At 31.3% G+C, this 14,658-nt stretch overlaps 2 protein-coding genes and 2 long non-coding RNA genes across 4 annotated transcripts; 2 read left to right on the top strand and 2 right to left on the bottom strand.

Annotated features, from left to right (window-relative positions):
* LOC104701480 lies at positions 1,150-2,027 on the bottom strand. Its single transcript, XM_010417168.2, has one exon. It carries the CDS (start codon positions 1,780-1,782, stop codon positions 1,492-1,494), a length of 291 nt encoding a protein of 96 aa, XP_010415470.1. The 5' UTR covers positions 1,783-2,027; the 3' UTR covers positions 1,150-1,491.
* Positions 6,226-8,064, bottom strand: LOC104701479. Its single transcript, XR_753833.1, has 3 exons — positions 7,796-8,064; positions 6,588-7,716; positions 6,226-6,505 (listed from the first exon to the last, which is right to left on the bottom strand). It is a non-coding gene; the product is annotated as an uncharacterized LOC104701479 (long non-coding RNA).
* LOC104701478 lies at positions 11,597-12,734 on the top strand. Its single transcript, XR_753832.2, has 2 exons — positions 11,597-12,024; positions 12,306-12,734. It is a non-coding gene; the product is annotated as an uncharacterized LOC104701478 (long non-coding RNA).
* LOC109125464 lies at positions 14,237-14,426 on the top strand. Its single transcript, XM_019227095.1, is given in 2 exon segments — positions 14,237-14,328; positions 14,399-14,426. Coding segments are annotated over 2 exon segments (120 nt in total).

The raw sequence follows: 14,658 nt of genomic DNA, 5'->3' as shown, positions 1-14,658 counted from the left end.
TCAGGACCTTTAACCGAAAAGATAAGTGCACTTTGGTGACATAGGTGGCCATATCAATTCTTTTAAATCTCTCCGCAAACCGCGGTGTCACAGTTTTCTTTGGTTTGCATTCATATTTTAGCATATAATAGTGCATTCACATTTTCATTTGTCATTTTTAGATGCATGGAGTATTGGAGTGGAGCTTGGATCATTTAGAGGCATTTGGAGTACTATGAGTTCAAAGAAGGGAAGATTCTACAATGGAGGGGCATTTGGAGTACTACGAGGTTGAGCTAAAAGAAAAGAGAATTTGGCAATGAGGAGGTGGAGTGAGGCAGAAAGATGAAGGAGAGATCAAAAAATGAAAAGAAAGAGGAGTGACCAACTTCAAGGTTAGGGGGGAAATAAAACAACACGCCTATGAAAGCTTAATCGATCAGCTGATCGATCGATCATAGTTGTGTCTTCAAGGGACCATTAATCAACCTCATGGTCATAGTCAATTCAATGCTCGATCAAAAATCATTTATGTTCATTATTTTTCGGATCCAATTTGTTTTGTCCATGATTGATCCAATTTACAGATTAATTTATTACTCTCTCCGTTTTATATTACTTGTCATTAAAGACAATTTCACACATATTAAGAAATTTAATTTTTATTAGTACATTATTTCATTTGATATAAGTAATTAATAAACAAAAAATTAGAAGTAAAACTAAAAATTTGATACATAAAGTTGCATCGTAAATATAAAATAACAAGTAAAAAAACCAAAAAATTAAATCTAGAATAACAAGTAAAAATAAACAGAAAGAGTATATATTTAATTAAGTAGTCTTGTTTAGTGATAAAAAAAAAGATAAATCTCGTTACCTGGATTTGAGTATCATAAGTTTGAATTTTAACATGATTTCTACTAGCTCCACGAGATTAGTTGCGGAGAAAAACCCATCTTCTTTTTATTTTTAAAAATATGGGTCTATTATTACATCTTCTTTGTGGAGAAAAACGCATATTTTCTGAACCGACCCACAAACAATTAATCTACCCTGGTTCATACCAACTCACGTATAGCTGAATTATACCGAACCAAACCTAACAAAACTTCTTGGCTTCTGTAGTACGACTTGTTGACTTGTATTTAGTAACCCAAACCACACGGAAACCAAAACTTTCGTTGCTCATATTAGAATTGGATTACAAAAGTAATAAACCAAAACCGAAGCAATATTCAGTTGACTTCGACCCGGATATATCGAATAACTTAACGTGGGCATAATATTTTGGAATCTGGTTAAAGAATCCAACTTCAGACAAGCTAACGCACGGCGTATATGAATTTATGCAACTAAAAGTATTATTAAGATATGAACATAGTTTTAAAAATGGACCAACTCATAAATTAACCCATTATATAGAGTAATTAAAGTAAGTTAATATAGAGAGAACTATAAATCCGATTATTGTTCTTAAAAGGGAAAAAAAGAAAAGGTAAGGAGTAAGGACTATGACTGTGAGGAATGAGCCAAGTTGTGGATGTTCCAAATATCATCGTCCCAAACAACATCATTGAACAAGACACCATAGTTTCTTCCAACGAACTCAACGTCCCAAAAAGGCAACCACACAGAGCTCCACGACATCTCCTCCACAACTCCACCGCCCCAACATTGCTCCTCCTCCTCCGTGGCTGCAGCCGCCGCTGCAGCAACCGCAACCTCCATTGCAGCCGCAGCCAATGAGTGATTATTATCATTGCCTTCTTCTTCCTCCATATCTTTTCTCTGTCTCTTCATTATAAAAGTGTTGGTTGTTGTGATTGGTGTTGATCTAAATTAAAGATGAGGAGTGAAGTCAGAGGATTATTTATAAGGGAAGTGGTTAGTGGAAGAAGACATATATGTGAGAGTTGGAGATGTAGAGAGAGACGTGAAGATTTGTCTTTTTTTTTTGAATTCTCTCTTACCGACATTGGTTTCACGTAAACTCAGTTGCCTTACGTCACACTCACAACATCTGTCTGCTTCCTTTTGCCCTACGTGTCCTCCTTTTTTATTCCCCTTTTTTCTCCCCACTCCAAATATATGATACATAAGTATATTACATTGATTAAATTCAGATTGGTGTGATTAAACTAGTTCAAATTATATCAGTTAAAATGATTAACCCGGTGATGATTAGTAGGAGTATTTATTGTTTTGTACAATGTATATAAATGTAAAAGCAAATTAAATAATGATGTGATCAGTTTTATATAAAAAATAAAGAATTTTATTTATGAATATATATAACGAACATAGGATCTAAAAGAGTTTGTTAGCAAATTAGTACATTTTGGAAATTTAATTAGAAAACTAATACTAAAAAATAGGGTGTTGTGTCATAGAGAGTTTGTGAGATATGGAGAAATGGTGGGGCATAGGTTTGGTGAGAAAATTACAAAAATGGATATGTGTGTGGGTAAGAAATAAAGCTTTTTTTCCTCCAATCATAATTATTCAAATAATTGTTAATATAATCTATTTTTAGAAAACACATTACAATATGATATGAATTTTATTTAATAATTTTTAAATATATTATATAAATCTTTTGTATCCTTACACCTTAGTATGTGTGCATATATCTATACACATTATTATGTGTACATATGTTTGTACACATTATTAACTTTATAGATATAATTTGTATAAAAACATTGCAGTATAAGCATATGTACAGACATTTAAAACCCTAAGAATTAAACAAATTTCATATGTACAATTAATAATGTGTACAAACATCTGTACACATAATAGTGTGTACAGACATCTGTACACTTAATAGTGTGTACAGACATCTGTACACTTAATAGTGTGTACAGACATCTGTACACTTAATAGTGTGTACAGACATTTGTACACTTAATTAGATGTACGGATCTAAAATTTGTAAAAATATTTAATATTATCAAATAAAATCACCAAACAAAATGCATATCCAATTATAAATAAAAAAAACATATAATTTTTTATTTCTATAAAAATTTAGAATTTTTTTTTAATTAGTCAGCATTTTTGTTTTTAGATTATATGGAACATATAATAAAAAAAATTAAAAAGAAAATAAAAAATAAAAGACTCAATGGCATGTGTTGTAAATATTAAATGTTGATGAGGGTTGGAAAGTCTTGTGAACAGTAGAAAACAGTAAAAATTGTGGAATTTGCTAATTGTAAATAGTGATTGTACTATTTTTAAAATTATATTTTTAAAACTGTCTATTTTGCCAAATATCTCTATCTAAAATATATTACTATGTCAAAAATCATTTGGTTAAATGTTTTTCGATTTGGAATATTTTTAGTATTACTTTTAGTTTTGTTCTGAACATCTAAGTTCTAATATTTTTTTAAAGTATATGAAAAGGCTAAAATAGCAATATTTTTGAAAATCCCCCTATGTTAATTGTATATCTATAAACTTATATACAAGTTTAAATTGAAACACGCTTACAACAACAAAAAAAAGTTGAACTTCTACTTAAGATTAATTGGTTCAGTCTAACTTTTAGTAAATACATAAGCGACTTCTTGAAGGAAAAAAAAATAACTAGTCAAACTTTTGAAATAATCAGCGAATGATTCATTCTGTAACTTCATTCATTGATTAACTATTATTGTTATTATATAAAGAAATGAGCATGCTGCATGCTTAACTATATTCTTCATTTACTTAAATTGTTAAAACAATTGATGTGGTTGAGAAAGAAAATTAATTCTAAAAATAGAAAGATATAAAGTAGAGACATTAAGAGTGTTTCCATGTATAAAGAAAATGGTCACGAAGTGGCGATATGCATTGTATACATCCTTATCTCCAAACGTAGCGTACGCAAGGGATAATACACGTACGTATGATTCAGGTAATTACGTTCTTTGTAGAGTTGTAAACTATGTAATCAAACAAAAAAATAGTGTAAACAAAGACATGTATGTAGTTATAATCCAAAGAAATTTATATCTATCAAAATTATAACTTAAATTTTTGATTATAATAAATAGTTACGAAATTATAAAGAAAGTAAAATTAAATTATAAAAGCGAATGATCATATTCTCTATATAATATTAGTATTATTCTAGGCCTATTATATTACTAGTTAAGTCATAGGTGGAATTTTAACAAAGTGCCTAGATAATAGTAATTTGCTTTCAAAAGTGAATTTTGTATGGTTGAGTTGGAATCCAATGACCTTCAGACTTCGTAACTCAGTGTCGACGGCGTTTTTTGTGTTAGGTTGAAACTCAGCCACGTCTTATTATGTATGTGCCTACTTCTGCACGCCATATCCTCTTATATTATTAATTTTATTTGGTTTTAGCTAAATTGTAGTAGTTGGTAATATACTTTTAGCGCATATTTAGGATGTAAATGGTAACAGTGGATTTGGTAGTGCGGAACTAATGATTTGAAAGTGCGGTATGGTTTAACTGTGGTACATGCGGGATAAAAGTATTTGCGGTACAAGTGCGGTTTATACAAAATAAGCGGACACAATGATGTTTGATTGGTGAAAAAACTATTAGCGGTATTGTTAATATGAAATTTTTCAGTTGTTAATCAGAAATATTTTAAACATATGTTTTTCTTCAAAATAAAAATTTCTGCTTTAAACATAAGTAAATTGGATTACAAATTAATCTTTTTTTCTTATCTATTTTTTTTATGTTTTTAATATAAAAAATTGGATTGCAAATTTTTATATAACAATGATCTAAGAGAGAAAAGAAGAAGGAGAATATATAGCCTAGATAGAATCATATACATATATATGTGGGAGATAAAACAACAACTATACACTATTTTTAATTATAATCAAAATAATAAAATATCTATAAAAATAATCTACTGCGTTTTTCTTCCGACCGCTGGGTAATAAACATGTTTGAGTTGTTACAGCGGTCCAAGGCATTTTGCCTTCTCAAAAAACGCACCCACCTCTTTTGTTTTTTTTTTGTAAAACTACAAATTAATAACAATTGTTGTGATTGGTGAAGGATATGCGTTATTCATAAATCTTCTCTCAATTCTGCAAATAAAATGTCTCCATTCATAGCCTTAGTGTTGGAGATCATCTGGACTTCCTTTTCTGCTCGTGACGGCAGGAGATAGTCTTGCCTTTTTTGTGTGCAAGAAAAAAAGAGAAGATAAATTTGTCTAATTATGTTTTTATCACACATTTTGAATATAATTTAAACTTACTAGTAACGAGTTCAAAACTTGATCCAAACTGATCTTAGATGGAACAATTTTATTATCTATTTTATAATAATTGTTTGGTTATAAAATATATATAATATAAAAAATTAAAAATATATTCTAATCGAATTATATTTGAATAACTCATACATCCCAATTATATCCATATATAATTAATAATTATTATTGTATGTGCTACAGAAACACTGAACAGGATGGAGCCTTTTTTTGGTTATTTTCATATATATATATAATATATCTATTTTATTTAATATTAAACCCTATATCAATAAAGGTTTTTGTTTATGTTTTTCACTTTTTTGGTTCAACTACATCAAACATATGTTTTTTATAATATAATTTGAAACTCAAAGAGAAGGAGCAAGTGAGTCAATAGTATTCACCTTTGTTTTTTGGGGTTATTGTCCAAATAGGCCTTTATTACAAGAAAAATTTGAGATTAGGCATTTCTATCCGTGCAATCGGTTTTAGGCATTTTTTGGTGAAGAGAAATGACGGTTGTATCCTTGGCTAATTAACGAGGAAGAGAGACAGCTCAACACCGATCTCTTTCACCGCTGCAACTTGCTCCGATGTCGAAGACTTTCAATCACCAGGATCTCCTTAAAGCATCAAAATACCGATCAATACTTGAAGAAGAAACTCTCTCTTCGATCGTAAATCAAAATTCTTCATCTAAATATCTCAAATCTGAACTGAAGATGCATCACCACTAAAACCTAAAAACAAGAAAGCTCCATCACTCCCAATTTCTGCATCTCCGACGCTGTGAATCTATTATTATCTCTGACATCTCCGACGTTGTGAATCTCTTATCAATCAAGCCATTGATGGTGATTTGGTTTTTAATATTAGGACTTTAATCGATTCATATTATTTGCAAATGTTAAGAGTTTCAAATTGCGAAAGTGGTCTATTGTTAGAATCTCTGTTGCCTTGTTATCATCACAACCAGCATAAAGAAGAGAAAGACATTTAATCTTCATATATAAAACGTAAATTAACAAATTGTTTGGTTTTCATTGTCAGGCTTATATACCAAAACAAAAACTAGAAAAAACAAATCAAAATTACATACTCTATCTTTAGTCTCAGAAGACAACAATACAACAAACTCTGAAAATCACATAGATGAATCAGTCCCTTAAGATGTCGACTCCTTCAAGAACTTCTTTGTCTTTACAACTATCTAGTCGATGCCAGCATCCATGTAAATGATTTGTTCAGGAAGATACTTAATAGTTAATACTGAGCAAACCCTGATACAAACATTTCATATAAGCTCAAAAATAGGAAGAATCATAGAGAAAGAAAGAAAGTCGTTGACTAAAGTATATGTACCTCGTGAGTGAAGAGTTCGGTGGGTAGTAGAAGCCATTTTACTTAATCGACCCTACAAGGGGAATGCAAAGAGGAAAACTAGTGTATTAAGGGAAACCAAGGACCGAATCAAACACACATGTATTAAGAAAAACTAAAACCCTAAGGAACTACAACTGAGGGAACCCAAGTAGCCAATTAACCGCATGACATAAACCTTAAGGAACTACAACTTGGGGAACCCAAGTAGCCAATTAACCGCAGAACACTAAACCCTAAGGAACTACAACTGAGGAACCCAAGTAGCCAGTTAACCACATAACACTAAACTCTAAGGAAATACAACTGAGGAAACCAAAACACCAAACGAAACACACATATTGTAAAGGACATGACTAACAACATGGCTACCAATGCATGAACAACTATTATTTCTTCATCAAAAAGATATGCAAAACCACTAGAAACAATAATGAAATCCACGAATAATGATTTTTAAAATGGAGATAAACATCCATGGATGAGGCTGATTTATATCACTATCGTTGTTCTATTGGTTACTTATTTGATCTTTATTTCACTCTTGCAAGAAGAATATCATAACAAAGAAAACATGATATAGTTTGAGCGATGATATTTTTTTCAAGAGAATATGCAAAAAATGGACCAACTGATTTGCTAAGAAAGAGAGTGAGGGATCATAATTTCAGGCTAAACCCCTACTATTTTGATTTCTTAGAATTGATTCTTGAGGTTACAAAATATCCAGAATCACAATGTTTACGTATTCACATAAATCAATTATTGTATCTTCAAAACCAGATTACTTATATTCCTTAATTCTCTCTTTTATAACACCATCCTAACTAACTAGTCTCGGAACTTAGAAAACCATTTGATTTGTTTCTCTAGCAAAAATAAAAAATGAACAACTCAAGCAAAGAACATAGTCCACATACCTTATACCTTACAAGGTCAGGCGATACCCACAAGGCTTCCTTAGTTACAAAGAAGCGACAAAGAAGATGAACCGTTGTTGGAAAATGGAAGAGATTTTGGACTTTTGTTACCTTTGAATTAGAGAGACATGAAGTGTAAGATTGCAGACCATATACAACTTGAAAGTTCGGAACTCTCTGTCTCTCTTTCCCTGTCAATCTCTAAATCCCAATTAAAAAGGAAAAAAATGAAAATTTCAGAAAACTAAAACCCTAGAAACTGAAACTTACTTCTCTATTGGCATTCGTATAGAACTAATTCGTTTGGGCGATTATATTTGTGTATTCGAAGGGAGGAGATCAGAACATCGTCTTTAGGTTTGCTGACTAGAGAGAAAGAACACAAACGACGAGGAAGAGAGACGATTAATTGTATTAGGTGAAAGGAGCAATATTATATTTTCAGCATCTTAGAAATGCCTACATCTATAAGTACGGGAAGAAAGCCCCATCTCTATAATACCCATGAGAAAAAAGGTCGATCTCATAATTAACTCTTGTTTTTTTATCTCATCACATCCATGTTCGAATCTAATTTTTTTTAAAAGAGGCTTAACATTTGCCAATTAAACAATGATGACAAACTATAAAAATTGAAACTTCAATTTTGTTTTTTTTTTTAATTAAAATATTTGAAAAATATAAATTATGTTTTACTCGATGTCAAAAATTTAAGTCCAAACAAATCAACCCGCATATAACCAATCTTAAATTTCGGATTGAACATTCTAAATCAGTATAGTACAATAACCTTTACTATTATTTTTATTTTTTTCTGTCGACAACCTTTATTTCGATAGGTCTATTATTGATAGGTATGTCTTCATGTACATGTTGTGTTTTTCTAGTGGGGGTGTAACTACCCGAAATGGATTCGGGAAAAAAAACAATTTCTAAAAATAAAGATAACAATGTGAAAGAAAAAAAAACAAATTTGTGTGACTAGGAAAGGGTCAAGTTGAATATTGTATGTGGGGATCGGAAGGGGCAAGTGGCAATTGGACCTTCTCTTCGTCTACTTTCATTTGCTTCTCTCGGTCACCATCAAAGGCTATCACCAGCCACGTTTTTGTTTTGCCGATGGGGTTAGTTCAATAATTTGTGTTTATAATAAATGACCGATAAAGTTTTGAGTTGGACTGTTTTGAGCTGGACTGTTTGAGTTTTAGAATTCTTTTTTGAATTAAAGAGCTTTTGTACAAACATCAACTCAAATAATTTTTGCATTATAAAATATCTACGGTTTAATTATAAACTTATCTGTTGATTTAATAAAAATATATTTAAGGTGTTGAATACTCAAAAGGAGTTATGAGATGTATTAAATTTTTGTCGACTAAATTTCCATCTATTTAGAAATTTTCTCTAAACAATAAACATAGTTTAAGTGTTTAAACTACATCTTGAAGCGTTAAACCAAAAATAAAACTACACAGCTTGTAGCATTAAAAATTAACACATGCCCGAATCCGAGTCATATCCACAGCAATTAACAAAGTCACGTATGTGTATTGCATGCATTAGAAATATTAAATTCACATAAACATAAGTACGTACATGTGTGCGTTTCGTGAAGTATAATATACTTATATTATATCCAACTCAATATAAGTAAAATACTCAGCAAATTAATATACTTATAGTATATCCAACTCGATAAAGTTAATTCAGCAAATTAATATGCCGAATTAATATTATATCTCCAACATTATCCAAAACACCTAGAGCAAATTTATATTCATTTTTGGGCAGAGCACTATAAGAACAAATATCACATACAAACTAAAACTTGTGAAAACCATTAATGCCTGTTTTTGCTACAAAACTCCACCAACACATGCATCCTTATCTGTCCATTATCTACCAGCTCATAAGCTAATGCATATAGCAAGACATGCTAAATTTCATGATTTTGTTTCCAAATCATATAATCTTAATCGATTTTTTGTAAATTTTACACATCCCTTGTATTAAAAACCAACACGGTTTCTAATGGCATATAACTGTACACAGAGCTTAAAATGGGCCACATATCTACCAGGTAATTAATAATTTGGAACCTTATGTAATGGCCAACGTAGACTTTAGGCCCATATAATTAATAGCCATTTCTATCAAAACGATTTAATCATAAATATTTGGCCTAGTCATTAGAACTACAAAACTTATTGGTGAAGAATTGATGAATCAAATTTGTGACAACAACGGTTTAGTTTTTTTAAAGAAAAAAGTAGTGTTAAGCGATAACAGAAAAATAAAAATAGGAAAAAAAAATTGTTATTAGACAAACATATACTTAAAAATAAAATATTAAAAATATAATCTTGATAATAATAATATAGTGTGTTTAATAATGAATACTTATAGTTAGTCCCTAAATTTTATAATAATCATCTAAAGTTGTAGTTCTACAAATTTACACAATTAAAATTCGTTTAATATGTTTACTTAAAGTTTTATAGTAATGATCAATAAAATTTGGTCTCAATACACTTGTCTTAGTACATATACTATTTTTTATATATAGATATATTTATATGCATCACATATAAATAAAATACACAAAAATAATGTTTGACATCAAATTTTTGCATTTTAATGATTTTTTTTTTTTTTTTGCAAAGTGGGTTTATCAAAGGTTTTTTTATGCTTACTCTATTACAAGTTCAACAATAAATCAAAAGAATGAAGAAAAATATATATATATACAGTAAAACCTCTATAAATTAATACTCTATAAATTAATAAACACTATAAATTAATAAATTTTGCTGGTCCCAAGTCGGGCCAGTGTAAAAATTAACAATATTCGATAAGATAATAAGATAATAATTTTTTCGAAATCTCCTTATAAAATATGGTCCCAATAATATCATAAATTAATAATTATGTAAATTTATATATATATATATATATATACTGATATAATAGTGTATGTTTCTCCTAAAGCTCAATTCTATAGAACAATTGTAATGTTGTATTTTCAACCTATAATAATATCTCTAAAATATTTTATAACATGTCATACAAATAATTAAAATTTAAAGTTTTAATTTTTAGATATGCATCATTTACAATTTGATAATTTGACAGATTATTAAAATAGGAGAATTGATATTATTATTCATAGATTTGAATTTATGTGTCTCATGTGTATAAGTCAATTTGTCTATAATATTTGTAATTTATTGTAAATAGTGCTTTCTAAATATTACAAGTTCAATTCCTAAACCATAAAATTTATAACATCCGAAAGTTTAATCTTCTTTTGCTATAGTTGTTCCAATTCATAATTTTTTAAAAAATAAACAATTAAAAATATATCTATAAATTAATAATTATTAATTTATAGATAAATTAATATCACTATAAATTAATAAAATGTCTTAGTCCCAATATTATTAATTTATAGAGGTTTTACTGTATTAGGACATTTTTGAAAATCATCATGTAATCGTTTATGTAAATTATTGGCAGGAATAATAAATACCTAATTGTTATATCTTTATGAGAGGTTTATATATAGAAGAAAGAAAAAAAAAGTCTAGATGGTTGTTTGTTTATTCACAATTAATTATCTAGGGTGTATGTAACTGTGATATAATAAAATTGGTTAGAGATCATTAAATAAGAGGAAGAAGTAGGAAGAAGTAGGAAGAAAGAGGGAGACAAATGTCATGCGATAATGGGTTGCACAATTCTCGAAACCAGATTACTTACTTCCCCAGTGACCTTTCTCTTTGGTCAGTTTTATCGGCGCTCCACATTTTTTCCGCTATTTACATCCTTTAGCTTCTCCCAAACTTTTTTTATACTACCTTCTAGGATGTTTTACTACTATTAATATTATTACTACTATTAATATATGAATTTTTGATTTTATTCTTTAATAAATGCATGTCATTTCTTTGTCAACTTTAACTAAAATATACAATATTAACTATTACAAAATGTTTTTGACAGCATGTTGAATCGTTGATAACTCTCTTCTTCAAACTATAGTTCTGCTTTTGTTTTTGACTTTTTGTTTGACGAACCTCTTGCTTGCTTTGTGTTATTATGACTGCCATAGATACTTGTCGATTTAAATCTTTTTGGATTATAAAGACAAGAATGGGCCATGAAGGCATAGGATCAAGATCCAAATATAACGGCAGCCTATGTTTGTTAAATTATTGGTTTTAGATTCAAGAAAAATATAAAACAAAACATTATCTCTTTCTAGAAGACAATTAGGTTAAGACGTCGCTACCGTTCCGATTTCTCAGCTTTGCATCTCCGGCGGCCACCATGGCGTTGCGAGAGGACTCTCTAGATCCTTTCATCTCGTTCCCTTGTTTTATTGTTAGTTATGTTTGCGAAAATTTGGCCTTCGATTGAGGAGTTGCTGATAAACTCGGGTTGTGAAAGGGTGATCTTTGCGTAAGCGGTCGAAAGTGGTCAGATTTACTTGTTTTGAGGTTAGTTCAGAGAGGGTGATGCCGGATTTGGTAGATCCACAGTGTGGTTCGTCTAATAAATCCAGCCTTTTTGCTCTCCTCGACCTAGATATGTATTTGCTTTTATGTTTTTCATCGTTTTTATGCCGCCGATGTGGTTTTGGGTGGTCTCTCGTTAGTTTCCCTTAAGCTTTCATTTTTTCGTTTGCTCTTTCTCTCTTTGGTTCAGCCTTTGGTTTTCTTTTGGGTGGTTCCAGTTGCTTTGATTTGTCTGAAGTTGATGCTAGTTTCAAAGTTTACAGATTCTCCTATTCGGGGTGGAAATTGCAGTGAATGATAGCTGGCTCGTTTTGATGGTGTTCTTGTTCGCAAGAAGGGTTATTTCGAGTGGTTAGGCTTGTCTCCTTGTCTTTGCTTTGCAGATTGGGTAGATATTTGAAAGTGTTTTGTAGACTTCTATCTATGCGTAAATTGGTGGCGTAAGGGTCGTTATCGTCGTCACATCTAGAAGTGGTTGAGGTTCAACTAGTGTCTTTGCTTGCTGGGTTATGAAGGTCTTGGTTTCTTCGTTTGGAGAGGTCGGCTCTCATGTTGATAGGAGGAAGTGGTTGTTATCTTTGGTTTGCCGAGGGCATCACTGATAAATCTCATTCTTAGGATCTTCAAAAGAAGAAGTTGAATTGTGGAATTTATGCTAGCTTACTATGAAGATTGAAGTCTTGTTGCTATTATTCTTAAATTTCAGGTGCAATTTCCTTTGATTTGAGGTTTATAATTTCTCCTTTGTATGTTTAATGGTTCTTGTCTTCAGTTTAGTTTCCGAGGAATTTTTTTTCGTCTGTCGGCTTAGCCTCCCTCGTTTAGGCATTAGACTCCGGGAATATTCATGTTTTCGCCAGCTAAAATTTTTACTACATTTATCCTTTCACGTTTATTATCAATAATATCAGATGACAAAAAAAAATGTTTGTTAAATTATCAAAGTATTATTATATTTTTAGATTAATAATGTTGCAGGAAAAAAATAAAAAAATAAATAAATAATGTTGCAGGTACTAGAGATCTATTCTTAATACTCTGAATTATGATTTTAAAAATAAATAAAATAGAGAAAATATATGAAGCGGAACTTACAACTGTCTAGGTAAGAGACTGTCGTGGAAGTTTTCAAACACATACATAGTCTTCGCCTATATTGGTAGTGATGTTATTAGGTACGAAAGTGAATAAAACTTCCAGTGGGCTTTAGAGAATATGTCCAGTCTTTGAAATTCTATATATATGTGATTTTTTGATCCGTGGACTACTCTACTTTGAAGGATATTCATTCTTCAACTTATAGAAAAATGCATCAAGTATCAAATCTTCAATCACTAAGAAAGGAACACTTTATTTTAATCGTTCAAAAATGTAACTCTAGGAGAGTAGGATGCAATTTATGTCATTTGACACAAAAATAAGGTGAGCGCCGCTCTTTTCTCCCAAATAGTAAAACCCTAGGCTTTTTTTCAGATTTGTGACGGGAAGTCACTCCGGCGGTTGGCGCTTCTCGCCGACGCCGTCAGTGGCTTCCCCTTTCGTTTGTGATGTAGTCTTTTGGTTCTGAAATTCGTCTTTCTCTTGTATTTCATTGGAGAAAAGCTTACCCTCGTGAAAATGATAGATCTTCACGGCGAGGGTGTTTAGTTATGTCGGTGTTCAGCTTCTCCAGAGAGGATTGTTGTTGGGTGTCCGAGATCTGTAGATCTGGCCGGTGCTCTGTTCTTGTTGGTGGATCTCGAGGTTTGGTTCTTCGTGAATCCATGGCCATGGTCTCGTCTGTTTCTGTTGTCCGATAAGCCGGTCTTCTGGCCGTTCTTCTTCGACGATTTGCTAGAGTTAGATGGATCGCTTTAGTTGGTTGTTGGTAGTGGTAGCTTTATGGTGGTCCTTAGTAGTAACGAGCAGATTTAGTAGCTTTCGATTGGGATGTCTCGGCTCCTTTCTAGGCAGAGGTTTCGTTTTGTTTGAATGTGATGATAGAATCTTAAGTTTGTCGAGTCCCTTCTTCTTTTTGTTGTGCATAGTGGGTGATAGCTTTCTCCTTTTTTTCGTCGGTTTCCTTTATAAAATTGGCGTTTCTTCAAGAAGTTAAGTCTCGCTCCTAGCGTTTTGAAGACTTCTAGTTTGACGTTCATGGGCGTATCAACGTTGTTGTCGCTTCCGGAAGTGAGTTGGTCTTGCTTGCCGTGTTATGAAATCTCTGGTTCTTGGTTATGAGAGATTGGCTCTCATCGTGTTAGGAGGTGGTTGATGCTATTCTTGAGTTGGTCATGGACATCCTTGGTAAATCTCATTCGTTTGTGCGTTAGAAGATGAGGTTCTTTGCTCTCTTGGTTCTATTGTTTCCTTTAAGGTTTTTGGCCGGTTGCTTGTGCTTTTAGATTAAGGTTGTTGTTTACTTTCGTTTTTGTTATCAAATGCTGCTCTTATGTATGGTTTTACATAGTTTCCGGGGAAATCTTTTTTTTTCCGGTCTTTGTCTTCAAGGACATTTTTGTAGTCCGTCGGCTTAAGCTTCCCCTCTGTTGCACATATTATTCTACCTTGTATTCTAGATTGGTTGAAACCAAATTTATCATTAACATCAGTTGACAAAAAAAAAAAAAAAAAAAA

The sequence above is a fragment of the Camelina sativa genome, chromosome 7 (genome assembly GCF_000633955.1).
Source record: "Camelina sativa cultivar DH55 chromosome 7, Cs, whole genome shotgun sequence".
Classification (NCBI taxonomy): Eukaryota; Viridiplantae; Streptophyta; class Magnoliopsida; order Brassicales; family Brassicaceae; genus Camelina; species Camelina sativa.
The sequence above is the reverse complement of the archived record's forward strand: the minus strand, read 5'-3'. Positions and strand labels throughout refer to the sequence as shown.